General features: G+C 35.8%; 1 protein-coding gene across 1 annotated transcript in view; it reads right to left on the bottom strand.

Moving 5' to 3' along the window:
* KCNH8 (potassium voltage-gated channel subfamily H member 8) overlaps window positions 1–21111 on the bottom strand; it is a 285990-nt gene that overhangs the window by 113630 nt on the left and 151249 nt on the right. Inside the window, exons 4-5 of the mRNA XM_008153463.3 lie at window positions 11778–11905; window positions 6452–6692 (exon numbers count right to left, since the gene is read on the bottom strand). Of these exons, the coding sequence (XP_008151685.1) occupies window positions 6452–6692; window positions 11778–11905 (369 nt within the window). The remainder of the gene's footprint in view (window positions 1–6451; window positions 6693–11777; window positions 11906–21111) is intronic.

A 21111-nucleotide genomic window follows, 5' to 3' on the forward strand; every position in this document is an offset into this window, starting at 1 on the left:
GTTCAGTCGTCTGTCCAGTTGTTTCGGTCATGATGGCCCCTGGCTTTTTATATATTAGGATTATTCTAGTGTAAGGAAACTATTAATTGCAAATTTTGAACCAATGAAATGAAAACTCTGCTCTGCAGTTTCACATGGTTAAGAAAAATACAGTGGTCACATATCCTGGGTATCCATTCAATAGCTCATTTATCATAGCATTTCATCTTCCCAGGAGAAATTCTGAAAAGCCTAAAGAAACAATAATTAAACTGATAGTATATTTGTAAAATAAATGCAATTCCAGTCTTTGCTCAAGGGCTTATGTAGGTACTTTTAAGCCAACTTATATGGGAGCTCTTAATAGCAATAATGAAATAGTACCTTACTTTACAATGCACTGTTTTTCCCCCTCAAGGCACTCTGACATACAAAATCTCTTCACTCTTAAGACACTGGGTATGTGCCACTTCTTTGGAAATCTGAAGTGGCAGGGTAATTTTCTGTTTTTTGTCTGTTTGTTCTTGTCCTCAGGCTTAGACTTCTTTAGCAGACAATAGCTGTAAATAGCCAAGTGGGCAGTGATTCATTTCTAGTGAATGGTTAACGCTCAGTGCAATACATTCCATTTATTTGAGACTCCAGTTGTATTTACTGGGAGTGTGGGCACTGGGAATGTTCTCATACTTGGGTGAAAAATGGCACATGAGACTAAGGTCAAATCTGAAGTATGGCTATGAATTACTTTTAGTGGGTGTGCAGATGTGCAGATATGGGGTGTTACGTGTGGACTTTCATTACTATCCTATGTTTGAACAGCAGAGAAAGAGTAGGAGAGAGACTGTGATTATGAGAGTTAGGAAAAAAAAAAAAAGGATGAGAATGAGAAAGAAAGGGAGGGAGGGAGGGACTCAAACACTAAGAGATAAATGAATTCTAACCAATCAACACTTCTAAATATGTAGTCCAGGAATACTAGAATGCTCAAACCATGCAGCAGTAAAATTTATTTTAAGTCCCTCATCATCATCATGAAATTTCAACCCTATTTCTCGTTAGAAGTCTTTCTTTCCAGTATCCAAGTTTTTATCTTTAATTTTAGTCATTTATCTAAGGGGGAAAAGGACATGTCTTGGTTTGCACATCTCAGGAAAATGACTATAAGTTCAGGTTTTCTCGTATAATAAAATGTCTATACTCTTTCACATTCCAGTGAGATTTATATATTTTACCCTAACAGAAAAAGACACTCAAGAATGTTGAAAGGCCCGGCTGTGGTGGCTCAGTGGATTGAGTGTCGTCCCATGGACCAAAAGGTCCTGGGCTCGATTCCCAGTCAGGGCACATGTCTGGGTTGCAGGCTTGATCCCCAGTGGGGGCGTGCAGGAGGCAGCCAATCGATGAGTCCCTCTCATCATTGATGTTTCTATCTCTCTCCTCCTCTCCCTTCCTCTCTGAAATCAATAAAAATATTAAAAGAAAAAAAGAATGCTGAAAGAATGAAAGAATTTCTTTTGAACCTTGGATTTCTATTGGAGAGTTTTTGAACTGGAGTTGAATAGTATAAGAACATTATTTCTCAGTTCTATGTTAAGTGGGAAAAGGCATATTTATACGGGATATGGGGAAAGATTTACAATACAAACATGTATTTTAAAAAATAACTATTAGAAATTGAACACAGATTCAGGAAAATTATGAAGTTGTTGACTAGAGACAAGTCCCAGTTACTCTGAAGCTGGTGATTAAAACTTTAGGTAATGAATTCCTTCTAGACTGTTACTGGAAGCCCAGCTTGTGCCTTTTAGGCCTCATCAGGGCTGGGAAGAAAAAAGGGGAGGAGTTGAAATGCAGATCAGCTTATTTCCTTGTTCCTAGAAGTGGTGATGGAAGACTGGATGGGAGAAGACACTGGAATAATTGCCTAGAATGTTATTTGGGATCATTTAATGCACACCAGATCACAAAGTGCTGCAAATAAAGGATGCAGGACTAGAGTAGATGTAAGATCTACTTTGGGCTTTTCTAAAAGAATGCTGAGGCAAGTCTGTAGAAGTAGCTGTAAAAGCCTCAGATCCTTTAAGTGGTAAATGAGTCCCCAGACACTTGTGTTCCTGAAAGCTGAGGGAATTGGAATGTTCTTGGTTATCAGATGGACTGTCGTGGTATCTCAGGGCTTGTGTTCAAGTTGGATTTTCAGTATGAATTAAAGAGGGCTGATTTTCTGAAAATAGTGGATATTAAAACCGTAGAGATACGGGCTTGGTAACTTTATTGACAATACTCATTGTCACTGATTAAACAGTGAGTGAGATTATTTTTTTAAATAAAATTACTTTATTAAATCCTCACAAGATTGATACTATTTTGCCCATTTTACAAATAGGTTTAGGGCTGTAGTCCTAGCTTGGTCAGTAGTTAGCTAGGTCGTGGATAAATTAATAGCTTTCTGTTTTCCCCCCTTTCCCTCCTAAGTATGAATAGATATACCTGATTATGTCACAAGGTTATATTAAAAATGAAATGAGAAGAAATAAACTCTGAAATAGCAAAATTTGTTGACATATAAATGGATAAAAAGCATTGGTTAATAAAGTATTACAGACAAAAGGAGAAAGGAATAAAATAATCAGAAATGACAAAAATTTAGACATATGCTCATAAGATATACTGCATTCAGCCCTAGCTGGTTTGGCTCAGTGGGTAGAGCATCCACCTGCAGACTGAAGGTCCCAGGTTCGATTTTGGTCAAGGGCACATGCCCGGATTGTGGGCTTATCCCCAGTAGGGGGCGTGCAGGAGGCAGCCAATCAATGATTCTCTCTCATCATTAATGTTTCTACCTCTTCCTCTCCCTTCCTCTCTGAAATCAATAAAAATGTATTAAGAAAAAAGAAGTACTGCATTTATAAGAATTCTGTTCCTTAGTTGGGGTAAAATCACTTGTAAATTGTGACCTAAAAGCACTAAAGAAACACTAAATGATGGTAGTGCTGATTAACGAATTAAAGTCAAACCCACATGCTTCTGGAATGTTGATTAAGGATGGCTGCAGGAGTTACACACTTTATATCCTCCCATCATATCAAACCCCAGGGGGAAAAGGAGTAGGAACACAAATATTTTTCCCTCACATGATTCTCTTTGATCAGGGGAAAAATTATTTCCAAGAAGCCTTCAGAAATGATCTTTTTATATCTTATTGGACAGAATTGGCCACACCTTTACCCCTACTCCTGAAATTGGCTAAAGGGAAGGGAATTACCACTGGCTTAGAATACTCATAATCCAGTCTCTGTGTCTGTCTGGGCATACTACTTCCTGCACAAAACTGGGTTCTTTGGGTTTTTAACAAGGAAATGGGGGAAGTGATTGTTGGATCTATGGGTATACTACAGTTTTAAGTACCAAGATTTCAGAGATTCAAGCTATTAATTTCTGCATAATGGAAGAAAGAGAAGTTGGCACCTCTTTCTCTCATTTTCTGCCTCATTGCTTTCAATAAAAGAAATTAAGTTGAGTGGAATTTCTCAGAAAATGGAATCATATTGATTATAAACTCTTACGAAACCTTTTCCAACAGCTAGGAAACCTGAATCTGCCATCAGTTAGCTATGGGGCCTTGGGCATATTGCTAGGGCTCAGTTTCCCACCTGTAAAGTAAGAACGATTAGGTTCTATAAATCACTGGTAGTTCACTTCTCATTTTAAGTTTCCCTAAGGTTTTGAATCAACAGCTAAGTTATGTAGAATGGTTTTTAAACTAAAAGTAATTTTATAACTATTTTGTAACTTAAAGCCAACCCTTGTGTCCTATTGATTCTAAAGAACTAAGATGGCCCTAAGCCGGTTTGGCTGAGTGAATAGCATGTCCATCTACAGACTGAAGGGTTCTGGGTTCGATTCCAGTCAAGGGCACATGCCTGGGTTGCGGGCTCGATGTTTCTATCTCCCTCTCCCTTCCTCTCTGAAGTCAATAAAAAATATATTTTAAAAAAAGAATATAGCTTACAAAAAATTCATTTTAAGGGGAAGAGAATAGAGATTCAAGCTCATGATTCATATTTATATTTTGACTAGCATAATTATATTCAGATACCTCTTTATAGTGAATCTATCAGGGAAGAATGTTTTAAACTCAGTTTTCCCAAAAGAGTGTTACCAAGTAGTCTGGGAAGAAGCGAGTTCTGAGGTAAAAAAAAAAGCTATAGAAGGTGCTGTATTAATCACAGTTAAAAAGATTTCTTGACCACTGGATTTCTCAGAGGATTTATAATGCTATAAAGTTCATTGTGACTCTCCAAAAGAAATATATTACCTCCCAACTTGAACACAAGCCCTGAGATACCATGACAGACAGTCCATCTGACAACCAAGATGGCTACTAAGTGACTAATGGGCAGGTGTGTATACATCCTGGAAATGAAGGACAAAGGGATGATTCACGTCCAGAGTGGCGCAGGATGTTGCAAGATTTCATCATGCTACTCAGAATGGCACTATATTTAAAACGTATAAATTGTTTATTTCTGGAATTTTCCATTTAATATTTTTAGACTGTGGTTGACCACAGATAGCTGAAACCATGGGAAGAGAAACTGCAGATAAGGAGAGACTACTGTATTGTCTTCCTAGAGCAACATCTTGCTCCCTGAAACACAGTTGAAATGGCATAAAGAAAGAATACAGAAGATTTAGAGGCAACTATGGGGGGCAAGCCAGACTCTATTGCTTTAACAGAGGAAAGCAACCCAAAACAAATAAAATAAAATATATTTCTCACAAGTGTCAATTCTGAGTATAAACATGTCATCATCTGCCAATGAGCATGTAGTATCAGAAATGGCTTCTAAGCCCTTGGAATTTCAAATATCTAAGAACCAGAAATAGTGGAAAAGCAAGTTCAGGATGTAACCTTGTTCCTATAAGCAAGGTTATATAATAGTAATAATAATTATATAAAATATTTGTTAAGGATATTCTCAAGCTTATACATGTTAAATGACCTCTCAAGTTCTTGAGTACTTTGACCAGGGCATTTAGAGTGCTCATTTGTGTGTATGTCTTGGGTGGAAAAAGACATTAAAAGTTAACAAATAAAAGGGTCTAAAACCACAATGGATTGGTACATGGACACAACCAATATGATTACAATTTCCATTTTAAATTCCTTTACAAACTAGAATGTTGTTATTTGCCATTTAATAGTGATTTAATATCCCTTTACCATTACACCTTTCCAATAATGCATAGGTTAAGTTAAAAAAATTAAAGTTTCCTTGGATCTGTAGCCTTCCCAAGCTACCCAACTAGACAACAGTGCCATCTAGTGGCATAAACATACCACAGCCAATGTTTTTGGGGTGGGGCAGGGGTACTAAGATAGCTCTGAGGGGCATGTCCAGCAGATGCAATGCTAATAGTGACACCAACGCCACACATAGGTCATACAAACTCATCCAGAACAAACACGCTCATTCAGTTGGAAGACCCCCTCTCCCAAAGCTTTACCAGCTCCATGGAGAGTACCACCACTATTGAAACAAGGTTTTGATCTGCCTCATTTCCTTTCCTTTGAACTTTAAAATCCATTTCTCATCTCTTTGTTCACAAACTGTCTGAAAATATTTCCAAACATTCTCTTATATTTACAATAAGGACATTGCCCTCTATCACCATGATGAGGTAGAGAAGTAGTATAAGGTTGCTAATGAAGGCCAAGAACTCCATAGGAATGAATTAAAGGTACAGGGAACTCCACAGGGAGTTAGTCCAAGCCATAGCAGAGATCTAGAATTTGCCTAAGAATGAGCAAGCAAGAGCTAGGCTTTGGTCTAAACAAGACAAAGATTTAAGGCATAGAATGTAGGAAAAGGCTTATAAGAGTGAAGAGATGCAGCTTCACCTGACATTCCCAATATTCTAGACATAAATACTCTTAGCAAACATCCCTGGTGGCCTTTTTTAGTTAAAATCAGATACTCACTGCTCCTCCTGATTTATGTAATCCTCTGCTTCTGCAACCAGGTCTCTTATTGCGACCACCATCAATGTGCCGAGAGAACATGGAAGGGCATGGAGAACCATGCCCAGGACTGGACCATTATCAGAACACCACTGATGAGTTCTTGCCAAGCCCCACCTCTGACACAGTTAATTAAGATCATGATGGATGGGTGAGTACAAACACAACAGCCACAAAGTCTTTTTTTTTTTTTAAGCCCATTTTTGACAAAATAAAGATGAAAGCACAAAGCATGGGTTCATATTGGTTTGCAATAAAGGAATAGAGAGAAAGTTGGAAGGAAGAGGTAATTTTCAGACATTCAAATATGTGCATCTCCAAAATTTGCATCAGAGGCCGAGCCGTGCCCATGCAAATGGTTCTTAGTTCAAATTTGTGTCAGAGAAGTCTGGAACACACTTGCTTCCCCTATGCAAATCTCCTAGGAAAGCAGGCGCTGGTTCTTACCTATAATAAAAAGAATCTCCACTGCAATGTCGCTGACTGTTGTGCTCCGAGTCGTGGACAGGTCGTCGTTGCCAATAAAGCAAACGTTGTAAGGTACGGTCACGGCAACATAAAACGTCGCCAAGAGAATAAGCCAGTCCCAGCCGGCTTTAAAAGTGCTAAAATGCAAAAGTATGAATTTGGACTTTTTTGCATCGGAAACTTTATACTCTGGAAACGCTGGTTTATCTACAAAAACATTCTGTGGATAAAGACAAAAAGAAGAGAAGGGAGACACAACATTAGAAACCAGGATCACACAGCCTTAGACACATGTCTGTGAGGAGGATCATTTACACATACAATGTCAGTCTATCTGACAAGTTGATTTTAAAAGTTGGTGATGCAAAAAGTAGAGATGTATATACTAAAACTGAGCAGATATCTTTGTTATAGGTAATAGAAATATGCAGAGTTTAGTCATGAATGTTAACTGAGCAATCCAGATTTTGTTCATTAAAAATGAAAAGATCATTACCTAAAATGTCACCTATAACTTCCGCAGTTGTAAATATAATCCTACAACATTTTAAACACAAAGATACACTTATATTCCTATTGTCATGGGATCATTGCATATAATTATAATTTGAGGTGATAGTCATTAGCTAAAGAATATATTGGACCTGAAATTCTCCTAATGATAACGAAGATACAATTTCCCCCTCTAGATAGAGATAATATGATCAACATTCTATTTTAAACAGCTGTGTACCTTTCTTTCAAAATATAACCCAGTTCTGCTAACTACTTGCATTTTTGCATTGTGTTTTTTTGGTGAAGTTTCAAGTTGGGAACCCAGATTTCATAACCTTGATTGATATGGATTCATTTTGACACTAGCTAGCTCTGGTTAAGGTGGAAAGGGAGAAATGATCACTTTAGAGTTACTATTCAAATCATGGGAGGAGAAAGGCAATGTTCACCGTGCAGCTGACTAAATGCGGAAGAATAGCTGGAGTTTTCACAGCTGCAAAAGCACTTCACTTTGAAAGCAGTCAGAATTGATGAACAGCTCTCCTTATTGCTATGAGACAAAGGGAGGTGCAACAATAGCATGTGTGGAAGTTTGACAAGCCTATGACCAGATACTTGTCGACCTCGCTTTAACCTCAATTAATGAGAAATACAAGATTGGTAATGGAAACTGAAATGTCAAAGTGAAGTTGAATGAACGGAACAGTTAAAAGTTCTGGAATACATGTTACTTACAGGGTCACAATGTGTTTTCTTATTTCAGTCATTGAGGAAAGAACCAATTAATGTATTTTGTTCAGGGAGCCCTGAAACGCTTGAGAACTCAAGAAAGGTTCAGAGTGATCGGAACACTCAGCTCTTTAGTGGTAACTATCAGCAATGAAATATTTCTACTACCTTAATATTAAGGCACCCTTTATCTTGCATCTTTTCTTGGTAGGCAACCCTAAAACATGTTTTTACATCCTGTTAATATTCTTACTTAACCCACACAGGAAGTTCATATTGTCAGGGTTTCATGGCGAGAAACTGCTTCATCACTTTCAGGTTGTTTTTTGATGCCTATCTGCCACTGCATCTACTAAAACACCATTGGCACTAAAGAATACACTTCAAAATTAATAAGTAATATATGTCTAAAATTGAGAATAATTGGTACTTGACCTTTTTCCTTCATCTCATTCTCTAGTTTCCAGGATCAGGTTCCAAAGATAGATTTTGGCATAGAATTGAGAAGAGGAGAATGAAGTACAACTCTTGGGCTTCTCAAAGCTTAGGTTGGTGCAGAGGAGAGAGTTAGGCTCCATACGTATTACTCTCCTCAAGGTTGAGAAGCACTGCATCTACTTTAGAATAGGACATGAAGCTTTCTACTAGAATTCTTTTAAAAATATTTACTACAATCAGACATTACCATAAACCATAAAGGACTATCTCAATTTCTATGCAAGTAAGTCTTTTCCGATAGTGTTACAGAAATAAAAAAATTTATCTTGTTTGTGGGAGAAGCCGACCCTAGGAATGAGGGTCAGGAAAAGCCAAGAAGTAAAGTATTTTCTTTGGATTATATTGATTATATGAATCACAAGTGATGCTGATGCAAAAGGTCAGCAATGTATTAGTTATATCCACAAATCACAAAATAAATCACAAGATTTTATTTTTATAGGCTACTTAAAATGTATTAGTTAAAATGGTTTTAAAAGATACTGACAATCTAACACATCTCAGGTTAGATTTAAGCTTTGAGTTTAGATTTAAACTCAAATCCTGTATACATCTTGGCACAATCACCTGAGTGAAAAACATAGTGCTTCTGTTAAGTTTTTAATAAATCCACTACTGTATTTGTTAAGTTTTATCAAAAATCTTTTTGGAAGAAAATTTCTTATAATTGGAAAGTATTCTTTTAGCAAGTAGGGAGAAAAAGATCTTATTTGTAAACCTCAAACATAATGGAGTTTGTCTAAAGGATAATACAACCAACTATTCTCAAATATTGTTTATTAATTTTGAAGCCTATTCTTTAGTACCAATGGTGTTTTAGCTAATTAACCTGTACCCCATAAATTATTGAAACACAATGGTTAAGGCTAACATCTAACTAAGCTAACTGTTTCCGAAACTATTTTTTCCAGTATTTCTTTAAAACTAACTTCTGAATGAGCAGACAGAGAAGAAAATGTTTCTGCCGTCACTACACTCCCTCCTTCCAGAGGGAGTCACACTGAAGCAGAGTAATCCTGGCGGAGTGTACCCTTTGATGACGATTAGTAGTACCCTGCTGGTAATACTCGACCATTTAAAGCTCCCTCCTTTCAAACTCCCAAGGCGCTCATGCTGGAGACACTTGCATCATCCCAATGCTGTTTCATGGAGTAACAAATCAAGGAGAGCAGAAATGAAACACCTTTTCCAGGATGTTTCCGGCAGAGTAAGAGCCGTGACTAAAAGGTGTTGCATCTTGATTGGGATGGAACCTTGCTAAGGGCCTGCTGAGATCTTCTATCTGTGGCTGGGTCATATATTATTAGTCCACAGAACTGCATCAGAGAGGCAGCAGGGTAGGGCCAGAGGCACAGGGCCTTTGAGTCAGAGGATTCACAGCTGGGTCCCACGTCCACTGCTCTACTTTGGAGATCTCCCTAGGTTGTTCTTTTCCATCATTCAAACATTACTAATAAACATCATCTCTGGTACTGGCTTAGTGTAAGAATCAAATAATATGATGTATGTAAAAGGAACTTGGAAATGGAGAGCTACACAAATATTAAGAAGTCTTTTTGTGTGAGTGTGTGTGTGAATAGCCGAAGATTTCCCGAAGATTGATTGTTTAGCTAATAAACTGGCCAGATCTTTTTTCCTCTTCTTCCTTTTCACTTCCTACTCTTTTAGCTAGCCTACCCTGCTCTCCTTGAAAGGAGATAATGAACAGGGCCATTCCTGATTCTATACTTTGCTTCCAGAAGTAAGAGTTACCTGAGTTGTTAAATCACCTTGTGGATTAGACGTCCTTAATTACTGTGTATTATTTTTATGTTCTATCTTGATGTCTGTACTTCTTACATGAATGGCAATTTAGCTAATTAGCTAAGTGGTGGGAATTATGATTTTTAAAATGAGTTTTTTAAGTAGTGTTCTGTACTTTGTTGACTCTAAAGGGGAAAACAGCATGTTCAGCAAATGCATTTTAAAGCTCACTACTACTTGCTATGTTCAAATGATTCTCAGGGAAAGGCTAGAAGACAGTGTCAGCTTTCAGCATTGCCGAATCTCAGGCTAATATTTGTTTAGGTGCTTTGCTGGGTGACTTGAATAGAATCAAACCAGATGTGGTTACCTTTGTTTCTCCCCAGAACTTGTTTACTGTCGCTAAGGCTGACTTGGTAACTGAAGGGAGATGTAAATAGGAACCCGAGTAGGATCCACAGATGAAGTTGGGTGCCCTGTTTCAAGTCTATCCCTAGACTCTCAGGAAATCCATGTGACACTGAGGCACCTATACCCCCAGACAATCTTGTAGAGAAGACAAAATATGGTCAACAGTGTTTGACTCTCAACAGTGGTGCATGGCAGGTCAGCGCCAGCATGGCCGATGGCCCTGGAGCACAAATGGACCCCAAGAGCTTGTTCTGGCTTCCAGAGGGCGTCACACTGAAGCAGAACCAGGTTTGCAGCATTTCGCTGTCTGATCTCCCTCCACACCTGGGCAAATGCATCCTTCTGTGTTGGTCACACTCAGAGAAGTGGATATTTTGTATGTCTGATGAGTGACTCGGTTTTATCAAAGCATTTGTATGTCAGATGAGGTCGTCTTGAGCTCCCCCGTACAAAGTAAGATGCCAGAGAATCCTCTTGTGCCCCTAACTCCCAGAACTTCTGGATCTTAGATTGATAGTTCTGGTTGTTTGATGTGACTTTTTCTAATGTCACTGGCAAGTTAGACCCTTAGTATTTATACCTGCCACCCCTAGTCAGACACACCCCAAAAGTGTGTGCTCTAGAGATTCCACAGTGTAAATTAAGAACATTGTCATCGTTTGAAAAATTATCTTTGGGTATCTACAACTAAACAGACACAGTTCTGGCATTCTCAGTGAAGTCTGTTAGTGCTAAGAGCCAATTGTGAAATACTGGCAGGTATGTGTCATGTAAAACTCTGTAGAATTACCTTTTACAGGCACAGTTATTTGCCATGGCGTTTGACAGATAAGCACTAGGTTTCAGAAAGTAGCTCTAACTGTTACTTACTAAGAGTGCAACTTTTTACAAAGTTGAATAATGTATGGCATGTAATTTCAAATTCAATGTTCTACTGTGTGCAATTTCCAACTGTGTTTTGTATAAAACATAATTTTTTAAAGAGGAGTAATGATTTTGATTTTTTCATGGTCCCCCTGGATAAAATCAGTACATGAAATTAGATAAAGTGCAAAGTAGATGCCACTAAAATTTAATTTGAGAAATTTTAACCAACAGACTATGAATGTGTAATATGACTTGCTGCATCATCCTGTCCAGAAAATATAGCCAGTGTCTCCCCATTTACAGCGCCCCAAGTATCCTATTGTACTGACCGCAATATTCTAATCTCTCTGCTGTGATAACACAATGATTAAGCACTTTTATTACAGAAATGCCTCATGACTACTGACCTTTTCCAGTTTGTTCTTTATAGGAAAGCACAAGCCAAAGTGGAAAAAAATCTAGGAAAGCCAATAAAAGAGTAAATGGAGCCTTTCTTTAGGGAACCAAACATTGCCACCAGGGGAAAGTCTAGCATTCAGAGTGTACACACATATCCACCTACATTATTTATTTTCAATTTGTTCTTTTCTCTTCTTTGCAGGTGCCCAGAGATGTGATAAAGGACCGCTCGACTCCGTCTCCGGGCTGAGTCGAAGTGGGTCCCTGCTCTTGATCTTCCTTTGGCTTTGTCTAGGGGAAAATAAAACTCATTAAGCACCAATAAATGCATCATTTCATCTCAAGGATGTCAAGTTTAGACAGCTCCCTTTCAAGAGCACAAGGCTTCTACTGACATTTAAAATTTTAGTCCTTTATAATTTATATATTTTAATGAGCATAATAATTGCATTAGTTTTTAAAATAAAAGTACAACATACATGAGCATAGAGGAACTTTAAAAAAATAGTTTCAGAAAACTATCAAAATATTAAATAAAATATTCTCACCTCTTTTTTTCCTATTATTCCATACTCAGACCCAAAATTCTACTCCCAATATGATTCTCTTTATTTCCCCCCTAAAAATATCTAATATATAATCCGTATCTACATTTACATAATTTTTATATAAATGGAAGTTTATAATAAATCCTTACATATTATTTTTTCACATTATAATAACTAGTAAACTATTCCAAAATGCACTTTGTAGTTCTTCTCACATTTTTAAATAGCTAAGAACATACCATGATAAGTATATAACTTACCTTATTTATTTTACTATTTCCTTATCATGCACTTTTAGATTTACCCAGTATTAAAAAACACACCAAAAAACTATATAGCTAATCCTGCAATAAAAGTTCTTAAACACTTTGCATAGATCTTTGCATTGGTGTGTCAGCAAATAAATGACTAGGAGTGGGTATGTTCATTTTAAATTTTGATATATGTATTTCAAATTTCATTCTAGCAATTTACATTCCAAGCCAGAGTAAATGGATGTGCCTGCTTTACCACACGTACATTAAATTATGAAATATAAAATGAGTGCTGCCTGACATTTTGATAGTTTAAAACATCATATTGTTTGAATTTGCATTTTTGAAATTATGAATGAGGGTGAACCTTCGTTTAAATATTCATTGTCTATTTGAATTTATTTTTATGAAGTCTGTTCATATTTTTTTGCCAATTTTGAAGTTAAGTTGGTATTTTTCTATTGCTTTGTAAGAGCTCTTAGTGTACCAATTGCCACTTTCTTGTCATACTGTATATGCTGCCCAGTGTTCCCATTTTGTTATCTGAGTTTAGATTTAATTTATGCAGTATAAATAAACACTTTAAAATTTTATGTTGTCCCACTTATCAATCTATTTGAGGTGTCTAGACATTATGTCCTGCATAACGAAACTGTCTTCACTCAAAAATTATTTTTAAAAATATATGCATGCATTCTTCCAACATCTTTATGTCTACTTTTATTTTCAGCAATTAAATATTTAATTTGACTGGACTCCATGTCAGTAAAATTAGGTAGGGTCTTTCTATTTTTTTCCAAAGGGTTATTGTCAAATATAAAGAAATCAATCAATTATATGACATTAAGAAACATTAGTCTTTGTTTAGTCAGTCGGTAAACATATAATTAATCACAAGTAAATTATTGCAATAACTGCAAAATATAAACATTAAAAACTATTCTTTAAGCTTCATCATCAAATCTCCATAGTATTATGAAGGCTCTTTGAGTCCTCTCCTTCATAAAAATGATTTGGTTTAGTTGCTACCTTGGGGATAGACTATAACTATTATCAATGGCTACGGTGTGCCAGGTCCTATTCTAGATCCTCAGTATTTATTGTTTCAATTAATCCTCATAAATATTGTCATCCTCCATTTACAGATGAGAGAATTGAAAGGTTTAATATCATATGATCACACAGCTAGTAAGGAGTAGAAACAATACATATTGAATGTCATATAGACTAATTTGTATCACTGTCCCTGCCTATCTGAGCTTGGACTCCAAGTCTTTCAAAGAATTTAATCATTCCCCATTCCCACTTCACCCTGGGATGCTTTTAACGACCGGAAAACAGGATATTTTATTCACTGCCAAAGTCTAATCTGATGCTACATGGTTGTCGGTTTTTAATTATTCACCTTCTAATTTACATTGAAAGAGTGTTTAACATGATATATTCTATAGACTTGAATCACTAAAAACAGATTAGAAAACACAAGGTAGAAAACACACATCAAAAGGGGCAGATTTTTGGAAACTCCTGGCTGAACAAAGCACATTTCATTGTACTGCTGGAAGGTAGGATCATGTCTTTATGTGGTCAACTTTTTAGTTTGTAGGAACTCTTATAAGTTGTGTCTGAAAATGTAATTATTAATCCACCAGGGAGTAACTTTAAATATATGCAAATGTGAAAACAGTCAGAATTTTAAGCCAATGTCTATAGAAATGTGGTAGGAACGGCCAGCAGCTGCTTATGCAGTGTGAGGGAGCATCACAATACCAGGTGGAATTGCAAAATTAACTACAAAATGGACCAGATTAGTTTTCTGACAGCCAATAAGCCAGTTCCTTTCTCAGTGGAGAAATCTAATTAATAGCTGAGATTTTCTAAATCCAACAACAGCAATTTGATAGTCTTAAAAAGAGCCCCTCAAAGGGAAATGTCAAAGTACCTGTATTGGTCTTGGACCTAAATGGAATAAAAATATGTTTCTTTAAAAACTTTTGTCACAATTTACACACTCATGCAAGATTGGGGTTGAAAATCATTCCACTTAGTGATCTAAAAATCTCCCAAGCAGAGGAAAGAAGTGAAAGTGGTCCTGGGTTGATGGATCCTAACTAAAAATATTACAAATAGAAAACAGCTCATTTTAAAAAATATGTAGGTACAAAAAATTTATGACAGCAATATTTGTAATTTGCACACATACACAAACACATAAATGTATACACATAGGCAATATACATGTATATTCATGTGTGAAACTAGCCAATTGTCCATAAACAAAAGAATGCATAAATGCTGGTATAGTCATGATATGGGCTATTACAACTTCTATTAAACTGGACTCATGGGAATAAATGGAAAATGAATGAAATATTAGCATAGAAATACCTCAGAAACATAATATTGATTACAAAAGAAATAGAACACAGACAAAATGGCAACATTTTTATAATGTTCACACACATGCAAAACTAAAACTAAAGAACATATTTTTTAGGGAAATAGATATGCTGTAAAATTATGCATACTCACATGACTACAGCCACCTACAGAGAGACTGGAAAATATAGTCTAGCTGGGCCACCATGTTTCTTACTAAACAGCATTAGTAGAATTCTATTCCTTAAACTGGATTTTGGTGTATGGGGATTTGTAATAATATTTTCATATTATATATATATTATATTTTTTTATTATAAAGTATTTCACAGCAAAAAAGGGACAAGACTAGAGTGGTATTGAACCATTGAACAGTGGAACCTGACTAATCTCTTTGGGTTGGTGATGGTGGTGAGGGTGGACCATCAATTGCTTAAGATGTATGACTAATGGATTTCCTTCCTCTTTTCCTTCTCCCTCCCTCCCTCCCTCCCTCCCTGCCTCCCTGCCTCCCTCCCTCCCTCCCTCCCTCCCTCCCTCCCTCCCTCCTTTGGATCCTCCCTTCTTCCCTCTCCTCTCCTCCCCTCCCCTTCCCTCTCTCTCCTCTCTCTCTCGCTCTCGCTCTCGCTCTCTCGCTCTCGCTCTCTCCCTCTCTCCCTCTCTTCCTCTCTTTCCCATTGACTTTGGAGGTGAAGTCAAATGTCAAATGCTAAGAATGAGGATTTAATTACTAGGAGTTGGTGGTTTGAAGACAATAAGGAATGCATGAAACATCTGTTGTAGGGGATGGGCTGTCAAGCCCTGGAGCGAAAGTGATAGATTTGTTGGGGAATTTGACTGCCCTATTTGAGACTGCAAATAATAAATTTAGAGGGGGTTCCCATCTGTCCTAGTGTAGGTTTTATACGAGCAATCCTTAGCAACTTGTGTGCAAGCCAGAGAAAATAGATAGTTGGTTATGTGTTTACAGCTTTGCTAGATGGATAAAGAAAAAATACAGAGGTGTAAGAGTTTAGGGTATATGCAAACAAGACTAAAATTATGAACCATGAAAGCTAAGGTAAAGAAAAAAGGAAATAGTAGTGAACTAACAGGAAGAAGGTGAAGATTTCAATGTTTTGGAGATTACCATCAGGTAAAAAATTATAGGTAAATTGGTAACATATTAGGGGAGGAGGTACTAGGTATGTTATTAAGCAGGAGTGTTAAATAAGCAATTTAAGTTATTGAGCAATACTGAGGATAATTTCCAGAAAAAAATTAAATGTAATGTTTATACTCCAGTGAGTTAGGACTTTTCAACAAAGCATCATGTATTGGCAATATTCCCTTAGCCCCCAATATGTTCTAGGTATTAGCCTAGGAACTTTGTCTTCATTCTCATTTAATTCTCACTTTGATAGGCATTAGTTTTTCCATTTATGAAAAAGCAAACTAAAGGTCATAGAAATTGTATAATTTGCCAAAATTTAAAGTGGGAAGGCTGATTTGGAATCCTTACTGATTTTATTTGAAAGCTCATGTTTTTCCCACCTCACTATAGTAGACAACTAGAAAGTATATTCTTCTTAGATATTTTTACTTATCTGTGCTACCTGTTGAGTCAAAATGGATCTTATCTCCTAAACAGGAATTGTTTCCTTTGTGGTCTTTTCTTCTCCCATTTTACTCCTTGCTTCAAAAGAGATATACATTGGAAAATGCTCCCTCTCCCGTTATTTTAGGTTACATTTCCTTTCCACTTCCCCTCATGTCCTCTCTTTTACGTTGTAAAATACTTTAATAATATATCTTTTACATATTAGAACATGTGTTCCATTTAAATATTAATCCAGACTTCTGGTTCAATATGGCTTTTAAGAAACCCATATTAAAGAACTATAAGAACATGTAAAAAATGAGTTCATATGCTCTGAATTATATAATTTTGAAAGCAGAAAATCATTAGAAACCCAAATCAAATTGAAAAACAAAAACAAAATCACAGTGAAATAATTTAACCTGTCTTAGAAATTGGTAGATTGTCATGGCAATAAGTAAATAAAATTATAGGGAATTTAAATACTATTTATTATCAATAATTAATGGGCATATATCTATGGTGATGTCCAACATAGAATGTCCATTCGTTTCACATGCTTATGGAATATTCACAACAATTGATTTTATTCTGCAAAGACAACTTCAAAAAGATTCCAAAAAGTAGGTCATATGGGTGAAAAAAATCTTCCCTCTACTTCAAATTCTAAGCATTTGGATTTTCCCCAAAGTTTTTATATAACTTCATTTTAAAAGAAATTAGTGAACAAAATTAATAGACTTTTGGAAATAAGTGAATATTGTGTTTAAAAAGAAATAATGTTACCAAATATTTGATATCCAAACCCAATAGATATGATCAAAGATGGATCAGAGGAAAATGAATACTTAACGTGCATGCATCATAAAAGATATCACATATAAATATCCAACACATGACACAAAAGATATTTAAAATGTAAAATATGTAGAACTTTTCAAGTCACAAAATAAATATCATATTTTATAACTAGAAATCCAAATAAGAGTAAACTAAAAGGATACAGAAATGGAAGTAAAATAAATAAAATAAAAAACAAAGTCTAAAAAAGTATGATCAATAAAACCAAAAAAGGTAAAATAATTAAACTTTTAGCAATTGTATTCAGGGAGAAAAATAGAGATAACACAAACACTTTTTAAAAATTAAAAGCACCACGAATTTAGAAAAACTTAAAAATTATGCATTACTTTGCATAAAATTATATCAGCATAGTCTTCTAGATTAACTGAATACTTTGAGGGAGATACAACCAATTACTAAAATAGGCCCCCAAAGAAGTAATAACCTTGAATAGACCAATAACTGTGGAAAAAAGTCAAGAAAGAGTCCATCTCACACACTGCTTATCACTCCACACTAAAGCCTATTTCAGATGGTTTTAAAGGTCAATGTTATCAAGCCTTAAAGGAACAAATAATTGTTTTAAAGCTTCAGAGAACAAAAAAGCCTGAAAATTTCTGAATGCAATCTACAAGTCTGGAAAACTGATACCAAAACTATAAAACTATATTTACCACTTTAAATATTGATCCAAAGATCTTAAACAAAACATTAGTGTACTGAATATTAAAAGGAACTATACCATGCCTATGTGGGATTATGCCAATGATGGCTTAATTTTAGGGAATCTTAATATAATTTACCAAGAAGCAAAGGCATAACATAATCTCAATAAGTACTGATTTTTAAAATATAATTAAATATCCTTTTGTGTGTGTTTTTTTTTTAAAAAAACTTCATGATAAGCAAGCAATAGGAGGGTCTTCTTTAATTTAATAGAGGATATTTGTCAGTAATCAAGGGAAAACTCTTATTTCATGGGTGACATTAGAAACTTCACAGTTTTTGTAATTTGTAAAAGGGCCAAAACTTTCCAAAGAAAATGCAAATGCATTATGAAAAATTTAAAAATACCAACAAATTAAATAGTATAGAATGCTTGGTTATTTTCAATGTCAAGAGTTTTGTGCATTTCCTTTTAAAATTTTAGTGCGTTTATTTTTCATACTCAATTGCAGTTATATAGTACATAAACATTTATTTGAATATGAAAAAATAATATGTGTACATTTTACAAACTTGAGAAATGTAAAATAGCATAAAGTAGAAAATGAACGTCCTTCATAATACTGACTTCCAGAAATAATTTAACATTTGGTGAATTGATTTTTTATTTTGTTCTAGGCTTTTTGTTTTTTTTTGACATCAATGACTTCATTTTATATTCAGTGAAAAAAGCTAATCTCAAAAGGTTACATGCTACATGATTCTATTTATGTAACGTTCTCTAATTGTTGGAGACAAAGGACAGATTATCTGTAGGGATGGTGCAGGGTAGGGGATAGTATGACTATATAAGGGTAGTAAGAGGGAAACATTTGTAGTGATAAAATAGTTCTACTGGTATATGTTGCTTGTGGTGGTCACACAAATGTACCCATGTAATAAAATGGCACAGAACTATACACACATACCAGTGGCAATTCCCTAGTTTTGATATCTAATCTAATAATAGACAAATATGCAAATTGACCGCACCTTCACTTCACCTAAGCCACGCCCACCAGCCAAGCCACGCCCACCAGCCAATCAGGACGAGTATGCAAATTACCCCAACAAAGATGGTGGCTAATTTGCATATCAAGACAGCGTCGAAAGAAGCCAAGAGCTGCAGAAGGGAGTAAAGCTTCGAAGAAGCAAGCAAGCCGGGAGGGGGGAGGAGAAGGGAGGAGCGAAGTCAGGGCCAGGGCGAAGGGGAAAGCAGGCGGGCTGGTGGAGAAGGCGGGGCGGGTGACAAGGGCGGAGCGGAGGCGGGGCTGGGGGCGAACGGAAAAGCAGGCGGGCTGGAGGAGAAGGCAGGGCGGGTGACAAGAGCGGAGGGGAGGCGGGGTAGAGTGCAGCAGGAAATCCTATTGCAGGATTTTTCCTGCAACGGGAATGCTAGTTACACTATAATTATGTAAGTTGTAACTATTGGGAACAACTGGGGTCTCTCTCTGTCTCTCTCTCCCTCTCATGTCCTTGCAAATGCCTGTGAATCGTAACTATTTTAAAATAGTGTCAAAAAATTGTTTTCATGTTGTGTCGAGGTATTGGTCTGCTTTCACTGATTTTGAGTGCAGCATATTGAGGCTGTTTAAGTGCTCTCAGCACTGGAGAATTGAAGCTGCATGAAAGCTGGAGCTGGTTTTTCCTGGCCCATCCTGAGAGTTTGTGTCAATATGCGAAAGTAGTCCTTCCTCAAAACATATTACGTCTATCTTTTATAAAATTGGTACACTAAACTGATCTTATTAGAATATGATACTTTATTGTTATATTCTATTATAAAAATATACAAATCACACATCTACAAAGCAAATGCATATATTTTTATATCTCACCTTTATATGAGATATAGATGACTTACTGTTATTACTAGTATTTAAAAGAGCCTTTTCCATAATAAATTTTTTAATGAAGAAATGAAAATAAGAAAAATACTTCCTCATTATATATTTTGTACAGCCCTATGTATTTGCATATTTATGGATTATTGGGAATTTGGCTACGTGCTTTGCCTATCAGATAATTATTATCACCATCATTATTTTAATCATCTTTTTTAGTTTATTTTTCAGAAAAAATACTCAAAATCCTGTGCATACTCTTGATTTTATAGTCATCTATGTTTTATACCAATTCTGATATCATTATTTTCAGTTTATTTATTTACATCATGAAGTCAGCATTTTACTGAGTGTAACATATATATAGAAAAAAACCCAGACAAATCAAAAGTGTGCAGCTTGATTTCTGGTTGGTACTGATCTTGAATATCTAAATCAGGAAAAGATTTTATATAGGTAGATATAGATATAAGTATTATATGTATCTCCCACTAGTTCTGTTTTTCTGCAGAACTCTGACTCTGGTACACCCACTGCCCAGCTTCAACAAGTCTGAATGCTGTATAGTCCTGTTTAGTTCCACCCACTTCACTCCTTCAGTTTCTTTTGATGAAAATTTGAGGCAGCATAGCTACTTATCTACTTATCTATCTACCTATCTATCATTGATCTATTATCTAAAAAGCAGAATGAATATATGCCACTATATCATAAATGTATAACCATATTTTTAAATATTATCAAATATTCAGTCATTGAGGAACCATGACTTTTAATTGGGATTCTTAGATTCCCAGGGAAGTGTCAGAGGGATGGAAATGTGTGAGTGTGGGACAGGAAAAAGCCAGCAGATAATGCACTTGGTCAAGAAGCCCCATTTCTGTGTATCTAGCTTATAAAATGAGCTTCAAAATGAGCTTCAATTCAATGAAAGAACTGTCATTTAAAGAAAATGGATATTACTAAATAGGTATTCTCGAGTCAAAATAAGAGAGTAGTATTAGTTCTACTTTGTTCAACTAGAAAAAAAAGTACATTTAGTAGAAAAGTGTATTGAATAATGCAGCAGATGTTTTAGCTTTACTCAATTTCTTGTCTAGAAGACATAGCATTACATGGCTTAAAAAGCTTGCTACTCAGAATTTAGTACAGAGATAGAGGCAAGTGAGTTATTAATGGCTATTAGTGTTAATTAATACGGTTCTTTATTAATGTCCTTATATATTCATTTCAGTTGTTTTGTGTGAGGAATTTAAGTCACTGGTTAGGGAAAGTTTGGGAGGAGCATTTATGCAAGATTGGCTAAAAAGACAAAGAGAGAATTATTTTAGAATTTAATGGCAGG

The sequence above is a fragment of the Eptesicus fuscus genome, chromosome 18 (assembly GCF_027574615.1).
Source record: "Eptesicus fuscus isolate TK198812 chromosome 18, DD_ASM_mEF_20220401, whole genome shotgun sequence".
NCBI classification, from domain to species: Eukaryota; Metazoa; Chordata; class Mammalia; order Chiroptera; family Vespertilionidae; genus Eptesicus; species Eptesicus fuscus.